General features: G+C 41.3%; 1 protein-coding gene across 3 annotated transcripts in view; it reads left to right on the top strand.

Moving 5' to 3' along the window:
• LOC141011735 (intermembrane lipid transfer protein VPS13B-like) overlaps window positions 1–21,605 on the top strand; it is a 353,303-nt gene that overhangs the window by 77,056 nt on the left and 254,642 nt on the right. For all 3 annotated transcript variants that reach the window (XM_073484997.1, XM_073484995.1, XM_073484996.1), the window contains exons 17-19: window positions 618–802; window positions 16,940–17,074; window positions 18,329–18,508. In XM_073484997.1, coding sequence (XP_073341098.1) covers window positions 618–802; window positions 16,940–17,074; window positions 18,329–18,508 — 500 coding nt within the window. The remainder of the gene's footprint in view (window positions 1–617; window positions 803–16,939; window positions 17,075–18,328; window positions 18,509–21,605) is intronic.

The raw sequence follows: 21,605 nt of genomic DNA, 5'->3' as shown, positions 1-21,605 counted from the left end.
GACTCCGTCTGACTGTGCTGTTACCTCATCCCCCTGAACACTCAACTCATCAGCTTGTCATACACACACACACACACACACACACACACACACACACACACACACACACACACACTCACACTCACACTCACACTCACAAAATTCTCTCCCACCACACTCTTGGAGACAGATGAAATGTTAAATGCGTAAAGATTCTTTTCAGGGTCAGGTTTCTGGGCTGTACATCTCTTCACATAAATCATCATCACAGTTTTGACGGAGAGGAGAGAAGGGTCGGCGGCAACTATACCAACCTGCCAAGTAACTAAGGAAAGCTTGGCCTGCAATTGGTATTTCTTCAGTTTGCTGTTGGAATGTAGTTATACCTATTTGGCTTCTTCTGCTATCAATGAGCTGTTACATATTGCGATGTGATATTGATGGATTTGTGGAAGTCGTGAGCCATTTGTTTCCACCGGTGTCTATTTCATTAAGTATATGTTGGCATTTATGTGCGACTCTCCATTCTTTCATTTGTTATTGTCACTATATCCTGACTCTCTCTACGTCTCTTTTCCCCTCACGTACTATCTTTCATCTAACCCTGTCTTTCTTTGTCTCATGTCCCTCTCTTATAGGAGCAAAAGATCTTCGGTCCCCACCACAGAGTGTATTTTTGAGCTTCCCCACTTCACTGTACAGGCAACAAGGGCCCAGACGCTTTTGCTTCAAGCGATCTGTCAGAGCTGGACCCACAGCGTAGTCAGCGGTGCCCCATTGACACTAAGTGAAAGCCTGCTCAACGAGGTGTACAAAGCTCCAGGTAAAGAACACACTCTACAATAGACCATATCAAGTTAACTGAGCCTTTTCTATCACAAGAAATACTTTGTAGAATAATACTGTTTTATGAATTTCTGATACCTGACCAAGGTAATGATAAGTATTTTTCTGCTGATCTCTGAGCAGCTACAGTAGATCAGTCAGACTGTCAGGACTGTTTTCCAACAAACTCAATCAGAGGACAGAGGAGAGAGCATGATTCATTCACTTTCCCCTGTATCTTCACTGCATTCAGATTATGTGAATTCTCTTTCTATTTCTTGTGAGTATGTAAGTGAAATGACACCTGACCTTTCCACTAACAGCATGCTGTTTGGTTGTGCGTTGGATCTCCATCCAACAGACAAGTGATGATGTGAGTGAAGAGAAAGGGAGCAGGTTTATCTTAAGCCCCTTTTACACAGCCTGTTCAAGGCGGGACTGTGCCTTTACTCAGCCTTGCCATTCTGTACAAAAAGCACATAGATGAAATTGGCTGCCTGCAGTGTAGGTAGTAGCAGAGACAAATCATTGTCTGTCTAAGTGAGATGATGAGGTGACAGGATGAGACAGGGTGTGTATGTTTAGAAGACATGTTGTGTGTGTGGCCCCATAATCGGGAGTTTTAAAAAGCAGTTAGCAGCTAACTCAAAGAAGAAGAACAGCAACCGAAAATATCTGCAAATTTGGAGAGGTCCAGGACCTCCCTACTCTCTGAGCAGAAGATGAGGTCAACAGGCATTTAACAGGGACAGTAAATGATTGTCATTCCCATGTTATGCCATTGTTTTAAACCGCTGTCCAATGTAGGACATTGTGTGGGACAAATGTCACATTACATGCAGACATTGCTGTTTTACATGTCACACCTCTTTTGCTTGTAGAACCCCTGCATACTATCTAAAATCACACAGTAGGGCATTTTTCCGCTGTCGTTTTGTCCAATTTAAAAAAAAGAAGGGCAGTGTAAAGAAGGTTCTGCATGATGGAGGCATTGCACAATCTCTGTGTAAAAAGGGCTATCGAGGAGCACAGGCTATTTATGCAGTGCATGTGTATGTAATTGCTTAGCATGGCAAAAGGCTCTTTGTGTTTTTACAGTTGTTTTCGTAATGCAATTGTTATTGTAGGGTAGCCATTTTAAGTCTGCAATGGCAACTCAGTCACTTGGCAAAATGAATAAAATATCCTCACAGAAGATTAATGTGTCCTTTAGCGGCTCACTCTGTATTTAAACCATGAGTAATCATAGAACAAAGAGCAAGATGCATCACATTGCTCATCTGGTCTCTTTTAGACTATTGTATTAGATGTTAACGCATTCATCATTGTAGTTGATTTACTGAAATATCATTTTTCTCATAAAGTACATTTACTGTGCCTTGTTTGTTTAGTTCTCCATAAAATAAAGCTTGTTTCTCAGTACCAGTAAATTGTCAAGAGAGATATATGGACCTGGCTTAAGTTAAAGTGATTTGACTCTCCTATGAAAAGTTTTACAGTTATTTCTCAGGGCTCAGCACATCATGTGCCAGACTATCATCCCAAAACAAGTCAACCTGAGCTGCAGAGCCTATACCACGGGTGCAAGCACATATCCAAACTTTAGGTCTCTGAATATACACGTTCACACAAGACACTTTGGCACAAAGATCAACTTGTCATGTGCCCAGTGTGGGGTACTGGACCTGCAGCCAAAGGCAAATTAACTCTGAAACAGTTTTACGCTTCATGTCGCCTAGGATGCCTTAATGGTCAAATAATAAATTTTGCCCCTTGTTAAAGAAAGGGAGGGGAGCCTGAATTCAATAAAACAGTAGCGTTTCTCATGACGGTAGCATCTGGACAGTCCTCTGGAGGGCCAGGGATTTTCCAACTCATTAGGATCATGTTGTTTGGTATGCCGTCAACATTCTCCCTCGGCCGAGCAAGCCAAGCTACCTTTTTCACCGTTGTGTAGCCGCCAAAATTTATGAAACTGGTCTCCCGTGGAGTGAAGTCAAATATTCCTCTCCCCTCACTCTGCCTTTCTCTTGGAACAGGACTTGAATAGCAACATGGAGAAACATTTGCACATCTGGTCCGTGTGTTGGCAGCTTAGAAAAAGAGCAGCGGGAAAAAGAGTTTGGGTTTCGAAAGCAAGAGAGTGAAGGGGAATAGGTGATGTGTTGTGTAAGTATATGTTTTGTGGGGAAAAATCTTAGCAATAATTCCTATGATATAACCAAAGATGTCTAGTACTATATCTGCTTTTGAAATTGTGGTGACACTCATGGTGCTTAAGGAAGATGTTAGCTGTCCCAATCCCTCTCCATCTTTAGTGTGACAGCTTAAGTGCGGAGGAGAAATGGAAAATGAGCAGATGCAAGAAGGGAAGAGTAGTGAAGTTAGCAGAATAAACCGTTGTGAACTGTTGTGGACTGTATTCGCTTTAATGCGTTTTCCTGCATATCTAGTGCAACCTTGCTGAATCATTTTGGTTTCTGTGGGCACTGTGGTTGTGTCCACATTGTAACGTCATGATGGGAACTTGCTTGCTGTTCTGTGCTGGCTTCTTGCCGTCCCACTCACTTCTCTGCTCCGTGTTGCTCTGAGTTGTTTCCTTAAATAAAGCAAACCCAGTGTGTTTTCTAACTTTCATAACTCCTGATGCTCAGTGGAGGCAGTGCCCTTTATTTTACTCCTTTTAAACCTATCTAATGACAAATTGGCTGTATTGTTAATCTGCTGACATTGTGCCACTTATTCGGCCCACCGTGCAGTAAAAGTGTTTGTAAGAGTGGCTGTTTTTTTTGGCTAGTATGACTTGCTGGCTGGCTGAATGGCTGCAACTGTTTGAGGTAAAATGTAGGGTCTGTTATGACGCTCACATCCGGTATCCAGATTGAAGTCTTGTAGTCATTTGTTCGTTCTTGTGTCACCAACCAGGAGCAATCAAGCCATTGCAATGATGGAGCTTAAACACACACACACACACACACACACACACACACACACACACACACATACACACACACACTTGCACAAATGCACAAACACGCACACACACACACACACACACACACACACACAAACACACACGTGCTGGCCTAATACTGAATACTGAACATGGCTAACAAACGCTGTTCACTTTGAACGTGCTTTTTTCATTCCTTTAGGAATTTCTCCTCCCTTCTGTCCTTTTGATGTTACAGGGTTTTTCAATAGTGGAAGGTGTTTCATATCGAGCTCTAGCTGATAACGCAGATGGTCAGTGTCCTTCGCGGGGGAGCCATTTGGGTTAGAGATTTCATTCCCTGTCCAAAGGAAATTTCACAATTCAGCAAGGGGGGAAACTCAACAAAACTTCAGTTTTAATCTCAAGGTACTGACAGACTGTAAACTGTTCTTCAATGTAAGTGGTGGACTCAGATTAAAGCAACAGTGAGAGACTTAAAATCATTGCAGTTGACTGGAAAATAGCCGCTAGGGCTTGTAAGACTTCAACTGACTGCACTGCTCCCTGGCAGCTAGAGCAATAACCCAGTGATCAGCATATACAGTGTAGCCCAAGAAAACAAACCGTAAAATCTTATTTTCCCTGAAAATCAGACATTGTCAGTCACTGCTTTTTTCATGACAGTTTGGTTTGTCTATAGGACAGTTTTGTTGTGCTGCTGCAGAGTGCTTGGCTCCGACATGAGCAAAGTTTTCTGTGGTGACACTTTATTCCAGCGTTCTCCTTTTGCATTCCACCAAAGCTTACACTAGTGTTATATTTTATTGGTGAGCTCTGCAGCAAACAGTATGTCATGCTTTATGTGTCTGGTGTAAACGGAGAGGTGGTCCATAGGGAGGTGTGTGTGTGTGTGTTTGTGCACACATTAGTGCCCACATCCTACATTATGTGCCCCCAAACCCTCAGCCTCCTCAGCTGCCCAATGAGGGTAACAACAACTTTGTGTTTTTTGCAGCTCTGCCCTGCTGCATTCCCGCCTTCATTACGCCCATTTATGCCTTAACAAAACCTACTCTGACTTTCTTGCCAGCTTTTTTACTCCCTTTGGTGTTAATCCTTCACTTTGTTTTTTGCATTTTTACTTTTACAATTGTCCTTTCCATCTTTTCTGTGCAATTCTAATTCTGCCAAGTTTATTTTCTCCCTTTTTCTTCTCTCTTTTCCATCTGTCATTCTTATCTCATTGTGTTGCTAAATTCAATGTCTCACGCCATCTCATTTTCCTTCCTGTAAGCCCCTGTTCTTTTTCTTTTTTCTCCTCTTCCCCTACGATTGTCAGCAGCCAGCCCGTCTTACATGTTCTCTTTTGTTTATACTTCCAGGATGCTTTTGTGGTTTACAGTTGCAGCCATAGTAGTGGCAGTAGCCGTAGCCGTAATAGTAGTAGAGAGGAGCCAGTTATTTCTGCCCACCGCTGCTTCTAGCCACTGCTAACCTCAGATTCAGCGACACACTGACCACAGTGACCTCCCACACACTGCTGGAGTCTGCATTCATTTGTGTGTGTGCATAGTATGTTGTGCAGTATGGTGAGTGTGTGTCTGATTTTAGGACAGGGAAAGTGTTATCTCAGGGCACAAATTAATTTACTCATTGCTCACTCTTTAATGCATTTACTAAATATATTTGAAAAGTAAATATGCCTTTGCATTACTTCAATTTGGTTTCTGTTGAATATTATCCCAGGATCTTGTAGAAAAAATGAAAGCAGTTGTTTAACATTAAAAGGTTACATAATATTGACACCATTGTCAATAATTGAATGGAAGGTCGAGAGTCGATGCAGTCAAATTCAAAAAGTTGTCACGGATCCCAAATCCTGCAATTCTTAGTCTGTACTTTGCCATGAGCACATAGCCTGTATGTTTTCTTGTATTCTTTTTTTTTCTCATGTTGATGATATTTTAATGGATTTTGATTCATGCACTTATGTCCCCAATGGACCTGAGTTTTTCGATTTCAACAGATGTATTTATAGCTCAGTACATAGTTATGAGCCACAGAGACCTCTTAAACCTAGAAATGGTATAACTCCGACTGAGGGAATTTGACCCAGTGATCTTTTGCCCATGTTTTGTAAGAATTGCTCATATTTTGACTGTGTGATAGTGATAATACAACTCTACTGTATGTGTATTAATAGTTGTGCATGTGCATTCACCTGTTTGCATGCTGCTTACCTGTGTGTATGCTTTTTGTATTTCTGCTTCTTGTCTTGCTTATCAAACAGAAATATGAAACTAGTCTTTGTTGCATCCTTGCATCCGTGACAATAAACCCTCCAGAAGACACCCAGAAGGCCTGGGATGCTCCAGACTTAGAGTAACTTTAGACAGCTCATTATAAAAGATGGATGATTGTGCCTGGCCATTGCTTTTAAACATAGCCAGTGGTAGAAATGCTTCACAGCCTGTTTTTCCTGCTTGTTTTATTTGCCTGAAAGTGTAGTTGAGTAATAGTTGATTTATTGATTTTTAGGTCATTGACATCCACCACAAATTCTCCATGATGAACTGAAATTTTCTCGAGAAAAATAGGTTTTGGTTTCTTTGCCATGTCAGAGTGAAAGCTACAGTAAGTATAAATGAATCAATAATTTTCCCCTACATTTGAGCCAGGCTCAGCTGTTGACTGGCCTCACCAGGCTTTTCCTGAACATTGTCCTCCCTCAATCAACCATTCTGGGACAAGTGCAGGATCTACGACTAAGTTGGCAAAAGGAAGTGGAGCAGAAACTTAGGCCAGCGCTATTAACTTTCTAAAATCTGAACTCTTGCCCTTTAGAGCAGAAAGTCTTGAGCACAATTTTTTTCATGCACTTGCTTCCCTGTTAAATTTCTTGCAAAGTGCTGCATTTTGAAAGATAAGAGATCAAGGTAATTTAAATCAGCATATAATTGTCATTTCCACCAGTGATGGATTCAGCTTTAATGCAGCTACCTCAGCTGGTTTTCTGGCCTCATGGCTCTGTGGTGGTCTGGACTAGGACAAGGGGGCGGGGGGTTGGTTGGTTGGTGGTGGTCACCAGGCGTGCTCTAGATGATTTCTGGGTGATATACGAGCTGTGGCATAACTTTAGCATGACAGATATAGGGGAGAAAGAACAGAGGAAGAGGCAGAGAGAGAGAGTCAACGATATAATGAGCAGAATGAAAAATGAAAGAGAGAAAAAAAAAATAAAGGTTGAAGGGAAAAGTGACAGAAAGAAGGAAATGAGGAGATTGAGAGTGTGGGGTAGACCTCAGTACCCAGAAACACAACTGGCCATTGGTTCTCTTTATTAAACCCAGCTTCTGCAACTAATTGAGTGTCAGGTCAGACACACACACACACACGCACGGATCGTAAAGAGATGTGAATATGCACAGATGCATGCCCACCTCCATCGTTAGCAAATCCTATATACACTTCTGAACTCAAAGAGTAGGATCCCATTTAAGGCAAATGACGGCAGGAATGTTTGGATACAATGAGCCTATGCTCTCACTGCATAGCGACTAGAAGCATGTTGATAATAATAGCCCTGGACTTATGCTCTCACTCATAACGGTATCATTATTAAAACAAATCTTTTGTTTTTACAAGTTCCCCCTACATATACAGTGGGGAATGGCTGGTTTGGGAGAAAAAAGTAGAAAAAAGACTCAGGACTATTTAAGATTACGTCAGGGAGACTTATTTATACTTTTCTTCACACTGATATTTCCCATTGCTTGGAAACAAATGCAGTCTCTTAGAAGGCCATGTCAACAACAGTTTTTACGCATTTTTGCACTGCATGAAAAAGGCTGCTCCTGTCATGGCCAGCAGTTCACATCCCTGTGATCTAACTGCCTTCAGGAGCATGGGTCTGACGCAAATCCCCCTGTGACGCTGTGGCATAATAAGTGTCGGTAATAGCTCTGTGTTATTGGAGGGGAAAAAGTGTCCATTTTCATATCACTCTATCACCTCCGGAAACTAATCCCTGGTATGCTGTGCATTTAATGTTGTCTGGGCCCAGAACTTACCCGTCTATCTTCTCTCCCTCTCTCTCGCCCTCCTTGGTGTTTCTCTCTCATTCGCCCATAATGCAGCTGTTGGTAGCATAGTCTTGCCTGTGATACTGAACAGGGGAGATTGCTCTCTGCTCAGTTTTTCACTGTTTTCCTGTGCAGATTTTGGCTGACAAGACCTTCTTACTCACAACCTTAATGTCTCCCATCTATTAATCAAGACAAGCCAGAGGAACATGCAGCTTTGCCCTGTCATATAATGGACCCATACACTTAGCTCATGGAGATTATTTTGATAGTCCTTTTTCATTGTTCCACAATGAAAGTGAAAGAAGGAAGGGGATAAGCCTTTTTTCATGGTCTGTGGTTGTCACAAATGTCAGTTAAGAGATGGGAAACTTAATGAAAACCCTGAGATGTCTGTTTCAGCATGGCCTGGCCCCTCAATCAAGTATCCATACTTCTTTGAAGAGGTAACTTATTGGTTTGAGAGAAATTTCTGCCTGTCTACTTGTCTGCCTCACGGATTGACATCAGGGCAGGAAGAAGCAGGAAGGAAAGGAAAGAAAGAGGGCTTTTTCATCCATACGCAACCGTATTCCTGACATTAAAAACACGTTGTGTCAGCATCAGAGAACCGATAAATAAATCTTGGATGGAACTTGAGACGGCTCTTGTCAATGAAAACTTCAATGAGCTACAGACGGCCCTCGCTCCACTCCAGGCAGATTGTGATGATGTTTTAAGCCAATCCAGACTCGGGCTTACTCTTTTCTTTTGTCTCCCTGCTGCTTGCTGCTCTTTGTCTGTCGCTTACTTTACTGCACAGCGAATGAGAGAAGCCAGTGGAGGCAATGCAAAACAGAAGTTTGTTGTGTAGGGTTGTCCCACAATTGGACATCAGATTACATGGATATTTATATATTTAATGGGATGATAGGAATATAAAGTGCCTGAGGTCTGCTCCTCAGTCCAACAACATCTCAAGTTGACTTGAGACTTTCGCCAAGCACATAGCATACAGATAAAAAATAACATACAGACACACACATATCTCCCCCTTGTGGTTGGTGACTTCAGACACTCATCAGGGGACATCAGGCTTGTCATTTCTCACCATGATTCTCCATCCATCATTCCCCTTTTCTTCACACTGTCCGCTGGCTTCTGGAAGAAGATGATATTCAAAAGAAATCAGAAGTCAACTGAGAGTCCGCCAAGGATTTTCTCTCTCTGTTTGTTTGAATAGTAGCCCACTTTTCTGTCATGGGAAATAAGACTTGATTCCAGGCATGTTGGAGGACGTGGATGATCCCAGTACAGGATCTGGAAGCCTGATTTTCGCGTCCAGCTTTTTAGTTTTGCTCTCTGATATGAATCATTGATGGTTTCTCAGAGGCATCTTTACACTTACCACTAAATCCAATATAACACTGGCACAGTATAGCACTTAAATTGGTAGCTGATCTCAAAGATCTATCATGCTTTAAAGAAACCTGGTTGGTCATTGGTAGTGGAAGGGGGCAGTTTAGTTAGTTGACCAAGCTTGGTTAGAGCAACGTTTCTGTAGATTTAAGTAAGAGCTGTAACACTTGACTCCCGACTCTCCCTCGTCGAGGGTAAACCAAAATATGATATGAAAACCCCCTGCACCTGTGGTTTAATGAAACGTTACCATGGTAAAGACTTGTAGGCCTCTACAATGTGTCATCATTAGATAATGTATTAAACAGAGCTAGGAAGACAAGTCAGGCTTGCAGAGTACAATTATAGCAAGGTATGAACTGTTAGGTCAGATATGCGATAATGAAGGCTCTGCATTTACAGATATTCTAACCCCAATTCCAAAGAAATTTGGACTCTCTTTGGACAGGGTGATAGTTTGTGAATCCTTATTGACATACACTCAGTTGAAAACAACACAAAGAAATGTATATAATGTTTTGCTTTATCAACTTCAGTGATATTTGTAATTATATTATTTTTGTGAATTTGCAACACATGATTGTCTGAAGGATATTACTACATCAACACGTTGTTGGTAAACACACAGTTCACACAGTTCATTTGTAAATAATTGCATTCTGTTTTTAAACAGTGCCTCAACTGCCGGGTTGTTAATATTAGTCATCTAATAAATTAAGAAAATAATTGTCGCATCAGGAAATCACCATCAATGAAACAGAAAAGACATTAAAGGAGAGACTGATTAAACACAAGCCTTTACTTTCATCCAAAAATAATGATATACGGAATATGAATCATAAAGGATACAGTGAAAGGAGTGTTAATTTGACAATTAATTGAGTAGCTTAATAACTGTCTAACATGTTTTAAAAGTAAGCGTAGACACAAAGCAATGATCATCTCTGAAACATTAAATAAACTGCACTGTAAGTAGAATGGGCTTTAAAGTGGCCACAGCAGACTGCTCTGAATGTTACTAAGCCCTGAATCAATGACAGCCCCAAATAAATCTGTTTGTATTTATGTCATCTGGTAGTGTCTGCAGAGCTGGCTCCCTGCTGTGAGCCAACCGTCCCATCTAAGGGCAGTGACTTGTGCCGACTGAGCACATAGCTCCACGTCACAAGGCCATAAATTTCCACTGTAACTCCCATTGAAGTGCCTCAGCAGCCCCAAACCCCAGTCACGTCTTGGCTACCACCACACACAGACACAGTCAGCCTCTGCAAAGCTGAGACATAAATATTGATCTCAGTGGATTATTGATAAACAAGAACTCTCTGCTTGGTTTCTCTTTAATTCTCTTCCATAAGGGAAGAGGAGAGGGGGGGAGAAAGCCTGAGAAAAAGAGCCTGCGTGAGTTATAGAGTCCGAAAGATCTTGAGAGTCAGCGAGAGAGCCGTAATCCAGAGTTACATTTCAGTGACGAAGGGGCTGGTTTAGCGTCATTAGCTGCGGTCTGTAGTTTTGAGCATCTCTCTCATGGTGGAACCACACTGGCATTCCATCCTGGCTGCTACTTCAAAGCCAGAATGCCCCTGTTTCTTATGCTTACCAAATTTGTCAGGGCAGCATTAGGCTGGGGATATGGGAGATTGAGAGGCAGGCTCTCTCATCCAGAACTGTGTTTTAATGGCCCATCTCACCACTGGCTAATCGTCTCCTTACAAGTGGCAATGCGGGAATCCTCCATGTCACAGCACGTGTTTCTCTATCACTCTTCGAACATCTGTCGCTCCTTTTTCTCTTACTCTCTTACTTTCTCTTACCCTATCTATCTCTCTGACTTGTTTTATAACTCTTTCACCCCCCCATCCCCAAATTGCCAAAGCTAAATTGCTTCCGCCTGAATATTCCTTAATTGTGGTAATTCGGTGGCAGAGAGAACCAAGGTTTCAATGTGTGGAGAACATGTGTCACTGCTTTAGTGGGCAGACGGAAAGGCAGGCAGCACCTGGAGGGGATGGTAATCATGGAAATTAGACCCCCAACCTCCGCTACCACCAGCACTTACTTACACCCCATCACTGTCTTTATACCATGACCCTTATAGGCAGCAAGTACCACTTGCATACTCCACCACTCTAACCTCCATTCAGTGTGCTGCCTCATAGGAAGAAGCATTTTAGTGTGTGTGTGTGTAGACACTTGTTTGCTTGATTTAGTGTTTTTGTCAGTTGCTGGTAGAAAGTAGCCAAAACATTTTTTATGAAAATATCACAAACCTTCAAGGAGCTTCTTATGGACATTTAATGCATTCGACATTTAAAGTTATTTTTATGATACTTGAGTCTCGACTATCCTAATAATCATTTTCTGGTTGTATAGGGATTAGATTTTTTTTAAAGTGACGAGTCTCCTCTGCAGAATTGTGTTTACCCACTGCCAAAGGTAGTCTCTCTTCAGCTTTAACTGCTGGACAAACCACTCCTGGTTCACCTTGTCTGTTTCCCTGTCCTACTCTCTCTGCATGTGTCTGTATTTTTGCTGTGTGTCAGTCACTGGGCAAGTTGCCAGCAGACCTCCTGCTCCTACTTACTGCTTCTACTTCAACCCCTCCTGACTTAGGAGAGACAGTTATTGTTTCTGCATCAGCACTTAATGGCTCAGCTGGCTGCTTTTGGTCGACCCAACTTGTCTATGTCTACCTCTTTTTCTTTCAGCCCCATTGCTGCTGTGGGCCCATTGCCAGACTTGGAGCTTTTAGTACATTAGGTTCTCTTTCCTTCTCTGTCTGTCTGTGTGATACTTACATCCTCTCGTTAGCCAATCGTCATCACATATAAAACTGATCCCTGATGCATGAATACAAGGATATGTTTTCTGAAAAGTGGAACTCTTCTCTCATGACTATGTGACTGTGTGGACTGGGGGTGCAATAACTTGAATCAAAAAAACAGATTTTAAAGGTGTTTTAGCAAAAGTTTCAGTCTGTATACCTTCTTCTTTTTCCATTTCAGCTTCAGCTTTTTTTTGGGTAGGTTGGCGGGTGGGGGCTCTTGTAGTATGCATCAACCAATCGCCAGATATTGTTAGTTTTTAGGCCTCACCTCTAGAAGTAGACAGTTACAGGTTCTGCAAAAGCTCTTAACTGGACTCCTCTAGATGTTTTCTACATTTCAAGAGCTTCTCCTTCTTCTTATAACTTTTAAAAACATTGAATTGTTCCCATGTGAATGTCCTGGCTTATTTGATTGAAAAAATGTTTCCCTAGCATTAGAAAAAGGGCTAGGCCATGTGGCCTGAAAATAATACTAGTACTTGTATAATAATAGTATTTTTAGCCTATATTACGATACACTATATATCTCAATACTTTGAAATCTCCTCAAAGAACTTCATAAATGCTAGGATTGAGCGACAAAATCAAATATCACAATATTCTTGACCAAATACCTGGATATTGACATTGCGACAACATTGTAGGGATGACTATTTGAGATCTTTGATCAGTCATCAGTAATGTTGATATAATGACTAAGTCTGTAATTTCAGAAACTTACATCACTTTACTATATTACGCTTATGCCATATCATGATATTACGTGATCCAAAATCTAAGATGATATATAGTCTGATATCATGATAACGATATAATATCGATATATTGCCCCAGCCCTAATTAGAAATAACAATTGCTTGGTGTTTCTGAGGTACAATATTATTACAAGTGTTTTGTGAATGCCGGCTAAACACTGTGCTTCTAGTTTGCCTGGTCCAGTGTTATAGGCAGACAACTTTCCCATACCATTCCTCAATGCAGTGAGAGCAGGACATGTTGGAATGTGTAAAACATGGCTTTCAAGTCTGCAGATGTCCTGCGCACACACATACACCCACAGACATACTGACACATGTGCAAGCCAACTATTGAGGTATGCAGGAAGCAAAAATGCTGCCTCCACATCCCATACTGCCCCATCAGTGCGTGCTTTCTCTTTTTATCTTTTCATTTTTACTAAAGTATTTCTTAACTGACCATCCATCTTTCCTTCCCTTCATATTTTCCACACTCTCCTCAGGATGGCAAACCCAGCTGCCCATGGTTGCCCTCACAGTGTTTGATGGAGTGCCATAGCCTCTGGCCCCTAGCTGTGTGTTTATGTACTTCTTGCACCTGCCCTTGCTTGAAGACTAACAGCACCACACACGTTCACTCACTCAGCCACACAAAGAAACAAGGAAATCACACACACACGTCTGGCTGTAATGCACACACTAATGTATCTTACACACATAAACCAAGCTGAATACCACTGTTAAGTCGACAAACTACCAACCACAGTGCTTTTCCTCTTCCTGTGTACCCCGCTTTTTTATAGTCTAACAGCTGGACAAAACATTGTCCAGAGCCCCCCCCCCACGCAACAAGCACCACCCCAGCAGGTGCACCGTGCCCTTTAGGACATCTACGTGGGCAAATGGGGGAAATGTTATAGTGATACCCCTAGTGCCATTTATCAAAGAGCAAACAGTGGAAGGAATGACCCCTGTCGTGATCCAGATTGGTTTGCTCTTTTAACATCTCCATCTTTTCCAGAAAAAATGAAGTACTCAAGGGAGCAGTCAATGTGTGTGAAGGCCTTCTCGTCAATGTTGCAATCATTTTTCCTTCAGCACTGAAAAAGACCAAATTGTCACTGGGTCTGGATATCCATTTTCTACAGTGGTCTGTTCTTTTTAAGATAGATTGGTCATGTGTTTTAAGGTTCACTGAGACACACTCAATAATGTAGCCAAATGTCTGGTGCAATCCTTTTATGGCAAATGTATGTAAACTATTGTTTCCAGGAAGGGAAGTCTAGCTTTATGTAGTGCCTTTGTCATTCTCTATCTTTCCCCCTGGTACTGGATCACATCAAATGTGTGTTTACTGTGTATATGAGAATCTGTATGTGCATATATTAAGGAGAGCAGATGCTAAAACTCATCGAAAACATCTAAACAAAAACACTAACACTAACCCTTTAACAGACCATGATGATAGATCATATGGACCATAGATTAATGTTATTTCAACAAACAGTGTGTGCCTAGCACACACGAACATATAAACTCACTTGCGCACACACGCTCCCTGAAGAGGAATGAGGAAAAAGGACTTTTGATAGCCTTTGATGGCTCAGACTTTAAAATTAGGAACAAAGCATTGCTTTAACAGTTTTCTGAAACAATATGCTACACAATGGGCTTATTTTTTAGCTGACTGAGTACATCAAGAGGATAATTTGTCACACCTCTGTACTTGTATGTTTGAAAAACCAACACACAAGAGTGGGAAGGAGAGACTAAAAATAAATAAATTATCCTCATGGTCTCAAATCTTAAATAATATCACTAGCTTGAAACAGAAACTGCTGATCATTTTGGCATTAGTGTAATTTGTTTTTGTTGGATATTTATGCATGCACTACACTGTGTAGCTTTGTTATTAGAAAATCTGTCCTATAGACAGAGGAAGCTGATGGAGAAGCAGGTAACCAAAGCCACAGAGAGACACGCAGCACTGCTCTGCTTGACCTGCAGATACATTAAGTAGCAGGCAGAGAGACAGAGGGAGGGTTATTAACGTTCCCATCTTCCATCTGGGCTGATAGAGGGCCTCTCAGACAGCAGGTGAAGAGGTTGCTGGGTAATTTGTCTGAGATGGGGAGAGGAGGGAAGTCAGTGGTTAGGGATTTTAGCAATTGCCAGTAATTCCCTTGGTTAAATGTGCTGTGTGTGTGTATGTGTGCACTTAAGTTTGCCTCTATTCCCACTGCCTGCCGTTAAAACTACCGTCAAACTGTTAGTTGATGGGGATAAACAGCTGCAAACAAAAATGTACTAATTTTGGTCAAACCGAACCTGCCCAAGTTACTTTTGTTTATGCGGCATCCAGATATTGGCTTACCTAAGTAACTAAAAATGTGACCAGTAGTAATCAGACCAAACACGAACACACAGAGAAACGCGGAGAAGAGAGGTGGAGAGTAAAAAGAGTTTGTGGGAGAAAACAGGTAGAAGAGTTATATAGTAAGAAATATAAGATGGAAAGTCAGAGAGGAAGTGAATGTGGATGAAAGAAAGCCTTTTGATGTCCAGAACAGCTTTTTCCTGGTGGCTTCAGGAGCTGTTGCCAATAATGACCTGTTGTGCTTACATAGCCTCTCTTGTAGAACGGCTACTTTGCCTTATTAATACAAACCCTCTCACTCACTGGTAGGCAATAAACACCTGGTATTAATCCATCTGTTTAATTTTTTCTTCATCATTTTTATATTGTTTTTGTGTGAGTTTCTGTTTTGTTTGTTCTGCCTTTCTGAATTTGATCTTAGAATCAGTGGGCCAGCATTTGACAGAGGAAGCCCCCACTGAGTTGTAAACTCATTCAAAAAAATGCAGTGGACACTTGTAGGAAATGAAGTGCTATCACTGTAAGAGGGGAGTATTTTAAGAAGTAAAGCCTTATTGGAACAGGTGATGTAAGAATTTAATGTGATTCCCTCGGACAGCTCCAGCTCACTGGAAGAATGCAGCATGTGATGGATGGATCCTCCTCTCTTCTCTCAACAGGCGGTTTGGCACAGAACTCCTTAAACTTTACAGTATCTTTTAGCCATCCAGCTATTTCTCCCTCCCGCTCCTGTTATGTGTTTGAAATAGCCTCTCACCATAGAAATAACATTGACATATCATAATGGCGAGTGTGTAATCCCCCCACCCCCCCGTTCCTTACCACGGTGCAAACTGTTTCATTTTGGAAAGATGGCAGATGGAAGGTTCTTCCACACTAAGCTGCCATTAAGAGAAATAATCATAGAGTGAAGAGCACTTGAGGCTCCTGTGATGTAATGCTGGTTTTAGGTGAGTTTTAGTTGACACTAAGCTGGATACTGACGTGACTGTATTGGATATTGTTTTGGAAAGATATTTCCTTTATATTGGCCTCTTACTCATACTCCTAATGCCCCCTGTTATTTAACTTAAAATGTTCAAGTAGTAGATTTACAGGGAACTTGTAAAACAGTTAGAACAAGTACTTGACAATTTAAGGGTTTTTTGTCTCTTTTAATATCCTTCCTGGGCACCTGCTTAAAACAATATGGCTATGATGTCGGGACTTTGCAGAAGTGTATCCAAACTCCCATCAGTATACTGTACATGTGTTCATAGGAAGCTTTTAATCCAGAAGAAAAAATATGAATAAAATGCACCCCTGTCAGCTTGTACTCACAGATAAATTCACACATAAAAAAAAGAAAACATTTACTAGGGACTGAAGTCAAGTGCTAATAAAGGCCGGTCATTTATTACAGTAAAAAGTGTTATTTTGATTCTAGCTTTGGGGGATTTTTCACTTATGTTGTAGCAAACTTTTACAGCTTGCTATAATATCCAAATGTGTTTTTATTTGACATGTTTCTCATGGTATAGAAACACAACAACAGTTTAACCTTGAAAACAGAGGGCACCACTATTATCTCTGCCAGAGCTGAGATAAATGCAACACACTCTGCCTGGTGTTGGTGATATCTGTGTCTAAGAGCACCTGGTTTTCCAGAACTTTGGGAGAAACAGAGGGAAAGAAAGGGGTCAAGAACAATTAAAGGCCAATCAAGTGTTTAATGAAGCCACGGCAGCGGTGTTTAAACCTGCCGGACTGCACTTCATTTTCACTTTTTTTTTTTTTTATTAGGTGTGAAGTCTCCAGGCCCGTCACCGACTCTCGAGGGCTCGGTCCAAAACCTGGAGCTGAAGTTCTGCAGCCTTGCGACGGTGAAATGCGCCTCGGGAACCGTGGGAGCTGTAAAAGTGTGCGCCAGGACCCCAGGTGTGTGCAGCTGTGCCCTGTTAAAACTTTACTGCCTGTGTAGGAGGGAGAGAGTGAGACCGACTAGACTCTTCTTTGACTTTCCTTAAGTTATACGTTTACACACTACAGTCTGACTCTGACTCTCTCTCTCTCTCTCTCTCTCTCTCTCTCTCTCTCTCTCTCTCTCTCTCTCTCTCTCTCCCTCTCTCCCCCTCTCTCTCTCTACCACTCAATCTTTATCTTGATTTCTGTCCAGCTGTGTGATTCAGTTGCTGTTTTCTCCTGGGGCGCTGTCATTGGGCTCTGGCCATGTCTTTGATGGCAGGGATGTTATTGGAGCTAGTGTCTTAGCACAGAGTTTACAAGGTCAAACTGCACACATGATGTCAGACAGATTATAAGATCTATTGCAGCTGTCAACATAGAAATACAAAGAAAAAAAAGAATGTGCAATTAATTTTCTTATTTCAAAATTACCATCCATAGGGGATGCATAAAATAATATGCACATTAGGAGTTTAAGTTATGAGATGAATAAATCAACACTGCAAACACAGCAACAAGTCAATAAGGTCAGTAGCACTGTTTTTGTCAACACTCAAATTACTGTGCTGCTACATTATATTCCTGTCAGTTTTTCCTTGCGACTGCTGTTCCTTTTGTCAGATCATTTTTTCTGTTTGGCATATTTGTTTTGATTTTCAAGAACACTGAAACTTCACTTCACTTCACTTGAAGTTTTGACACAGATGATATTGTGTTTTTTGGTTGTCTGAAGTTGCTTTGACCCAAACTATTGATTTACAGTTGAAATTAATTGAATTTTTTTTACATATGTTGGAAATTGTTTTGACAAAGTTACTTGATCATTAAAAGCCTTTCGGCACAAAGTGTCTTCACGTTCTGTACCCCTCATATTATTAGTTGAAGACACTAAAGCACAAATTACATATAGTGACTTATACGCCTGCACAGTCAGAAAAAGGACCTGTTGCAGCATAGGTAAATCAATAATCAATGTAATGCTTTTTCACCACTTCATATTCTTCATTTCAACTTTGAAAATATCTTTAACTCGGGTCATAAAGTTATTCAGATAAAAGTTTTTGTGATCCCTAAAAGCATTCAAGACAAGCTCTTGCTTTCATATTTATTGTTTCCTCTTGGCCACATTATTAAGACTTTCTCATTTCTGAATGTGAATAACTTTTCATTTTGGTAATTGGGGATATTGTACTGTGTACTAATTAGTACTTAACTCTTGTGTCTTAGGCTTGGGAGAGGGGGTTAAGGAGAAGCTGGTTCCTCTGATTCAGGGCCCATCTGACACCAAAGAACTCCATATGAGCCGCTGGCTTAATGAGATTCGCAAGCCTGAATCTTTGTTGGCCCCTGACCTGCTGGCGTTTTCTGTTCAGGTCCCTCAGCAAGGAGATGATTGCAGGAACTCAGGTACAAACTGGTGAAATGTGCATCTCTCCTTTCTTTTCATTTCTTTTCTTTTCTTTTCATTTCTTTTCTTTTCTTTTCTTTTCTTTTCTTTTCTTTTCTTTTCTTTTCTTTCTTTTCTTTTCTTTTCTTTTCTTTTCATCTCCTCTCCTCTCCTCTTTTACTTAACCTGTGTCTATTTCAAATCACCATCCTGTGTTGATATATCAGTGTTTTAGCTCATTTTCCGGTCGTGGTTGTGGTGTTTCGACTTGTTACAGGCACTGGTAGTCCATATTCCATCTCAATTATTGGTGATCTAATGCAAGAGTCTCGGTTTGTTTAGGTCGTCATATTTTCCTTCCACACACAATGTCACGCAATGCCCCTTTTCAGTTATTTGTTTAGCAAAGCCGATAAGTGTTTTCCACTCCAGTATATCCTTGAGGCAGGGTTGGCAACTCCTCATCTCTTTACAGGCAGCATGAGTTCTCTAAACAGCAGTTAGTCTCTGTCAGCGCTGGGCTGAGCTGGCTAACAACAGCTAACCACTCAAGGATTGCTGTTGAAGGCTGCACTGATGTCAGGTTGCAGTTTTTGATTGCGTCCTTAGACCACAGATTATATTTCTGGTGTCAGTGTGCGAGTGTGTGGGTACATGAATGTGTGTTCAGGGGGAGGGTGTGGGATCATTCAGTAGCTCTTCCAAACGACTAAAAATGCAATTCAGATTCAAAGCTTAAAGTGCTGTGTTGCTTGATTTAGTAAGTTGTATATTTAATGACTGAGTGTCTCATGTATCTACAACAGTAGCCAGGTATGTCCTCATCTGTGCAGCATGGTCTCTTGTGTTCTCTCAAGCTGAAATTACTCCTGCAGTGGTTCTTCTGTGAATGAGGCCATGAATATCAGTGTGTCATCACTAAAATTTCCTCCCCACCTGCAACTCCAACTAGCTCTCTTATCGAGCAGCTCCGCTGGGCTCCCAGGGAAGTTTGAAACCTTTGGAGGTCGTTGCATTCTTCCCAGTCTCTCCAATGTTTTGGCCTTCAATTGCTCCCAAGTCTCTAAAAGCCCACTAAAAAGTGAGTCTCTAAAACATTCTGGGCTGTTGTCTCACCCAACAGCAGATACAAGAGAAGCCTGGGGTGACAGTGTAAAACAATATACCTCCAGTATTAGTTTTCAGAGTTGTCTACAGAGTCACAACTGTACATCACTTTTAATACAAGGCTGCAGAGATTCATCGTGTGGCCTTGACTCACACAAACCCCCAAACCAGGCTCTGAATCACATCAGGCCCCTGGGCCTTAAACATGTCAGCACTGAGATGGCAGTAGAGTTGGCCTCAGGCGGTTCCAGATTGCGAGGAGAAGATACAGCTGTAGCTTGGGGTGTAGTAAAGTAAGAAGATACGTAAGTACGGTTTAGCAACAGTGGATTTGGGAGATCATTCCTAACCAGGAATTCCATTGCTGTTTGAATATCAGCCAGTCAATCACTGTCCCATTGCTAGTGAACAGGGTGCCAAGACACCGCTATAAGTTAAAAATGTTAGGCAAGGAAAAGCTTCCATTTCATAGGCAATTCAAGGTTTGATAAATGTGAAGACAGCCATTGAATAAATTTCCTTAAAGTTGAAATGACATAAGAGAAGATTTTAAAAGCAACGTTGTATTTCTGACAAGGGGTTGTTCCACCCTTTATAGCCTTACAGACATATATATTTTTAGTTTTAGGAACTTTGCTAAATTCTATTTAGTGCACCGCCCTCAGACTATTACTCTGATTTAGAGAGCATATTATTTCAGCAGAGCAATGGCTCATAAAGACAGTACATATTTTTGAATATTAGAACCTGATCCAAACACAAACCAGAAGAGCAAAAGGAAGCGAAATGAGGGGGAGAGAGACAGAAGATGAAGGTGAATGGGTGGTGGGGGGCTGGCTCCCAGAAGCACTGGATATATCTCCAGCAGATGTGGAGCAGTGGAGGCCTGCACAACTTCTCATCACTGCCTCAATACCCTCCTCTTTTTTCCTTCTTCTGTGTTGAATGTTCTTTGTTTCTAGTTTGCTTTCTTTTAGATAGAAGCACTCTGCATCTATCTTCCGTGTTTTAATATTTTAGTTTATTTTAATCTCACCTTTAGAATACTGATGTATACATGTCTGTACCTTTTTAAGAGATTAATTTCTCAATGACTTGTGTTGGGCGCAAAGGAACAAACCTCAATGAATGAAAGAAATTTGAACAATATTCTTTTTTGTAATTTCACTTAAATGTAAGTAATTTCGTCCCTTGGGGTCTCTCAATGAAAAATTTAAAAAAGACACAAGTAGCGTGGGATCATCAGCGTTGTTGTCTTTATTGTTAAACAACCACTGTTGCTGATAAAAAGCTATCTGACATGACTCAGACAGAAATGTTAACGGACAAGGTAAAGCTTTAAAGGTTTCACTCTATGTTTAGTCATGTTAGCTGACTTCCCGCCTGACTCTCTGGTGCTCTCCTGGAAATTATGCCGACCGGTAACCAAATGAAACGCACTGTTACCTTAAATAAAATTACATATTTCTCTGGGTTTAAACCTAGTTGTAAATGTTTAGGATAATGTAAGAACACAAATCAACAAAAAAATATACGAAATTTCAATACGTAATGAGGCATTTTAATGCAGAAATGTTGCGTATTATATCTTCAAACAAGGCACCACAGACCAGCTCTCTCTCTCTCTCTCTCTCTGTCTCTCTTACACACACACACACACACACACACACACACACACACACACACACACACACACACACGAGTGTAAGTATTTCTGCCAGAAATGTTGCTTTTATCTGCAGTATACCTGTCAATACAGTCAAAACTGGAGACTGCAGCGAGGCTTGACAGTAACAACTTCACCAGATTGGAACATGTGTGTGTGTGTGTGCGTGTGTGTGTGCGTGCATGCATGTGTTGTGTCAAACGTGCTGCTGAAGGAAGAGCTCGCAAATTTGGTGTGCACACAGGCTTTTTTGGTGTGTCACTTATTGGTCTGTGTTTTGTATGGTGGTCAGGCATACATCAAAGCTTTTGGGCAGTCCACATGTCCTGTGTCCCCGCTGTCAT

This window comes from Pagrus major, chromosome 17 (assembly GCF_040436345.1).
Source record: "Pagrus major chromosome 17, Pma_NU_1.0".
Lineage (NCBI taxonomy): Eukaryota > Metazoa > Chordata > Actinopteri > Spariformes > Sparidae > Pagrus > Pagrus major.
The sequence above is the reverse complement of the archived record's forward strand: the minus strand, read 5'-3'. Positions and strand labels throughout refer to the sequence as shown.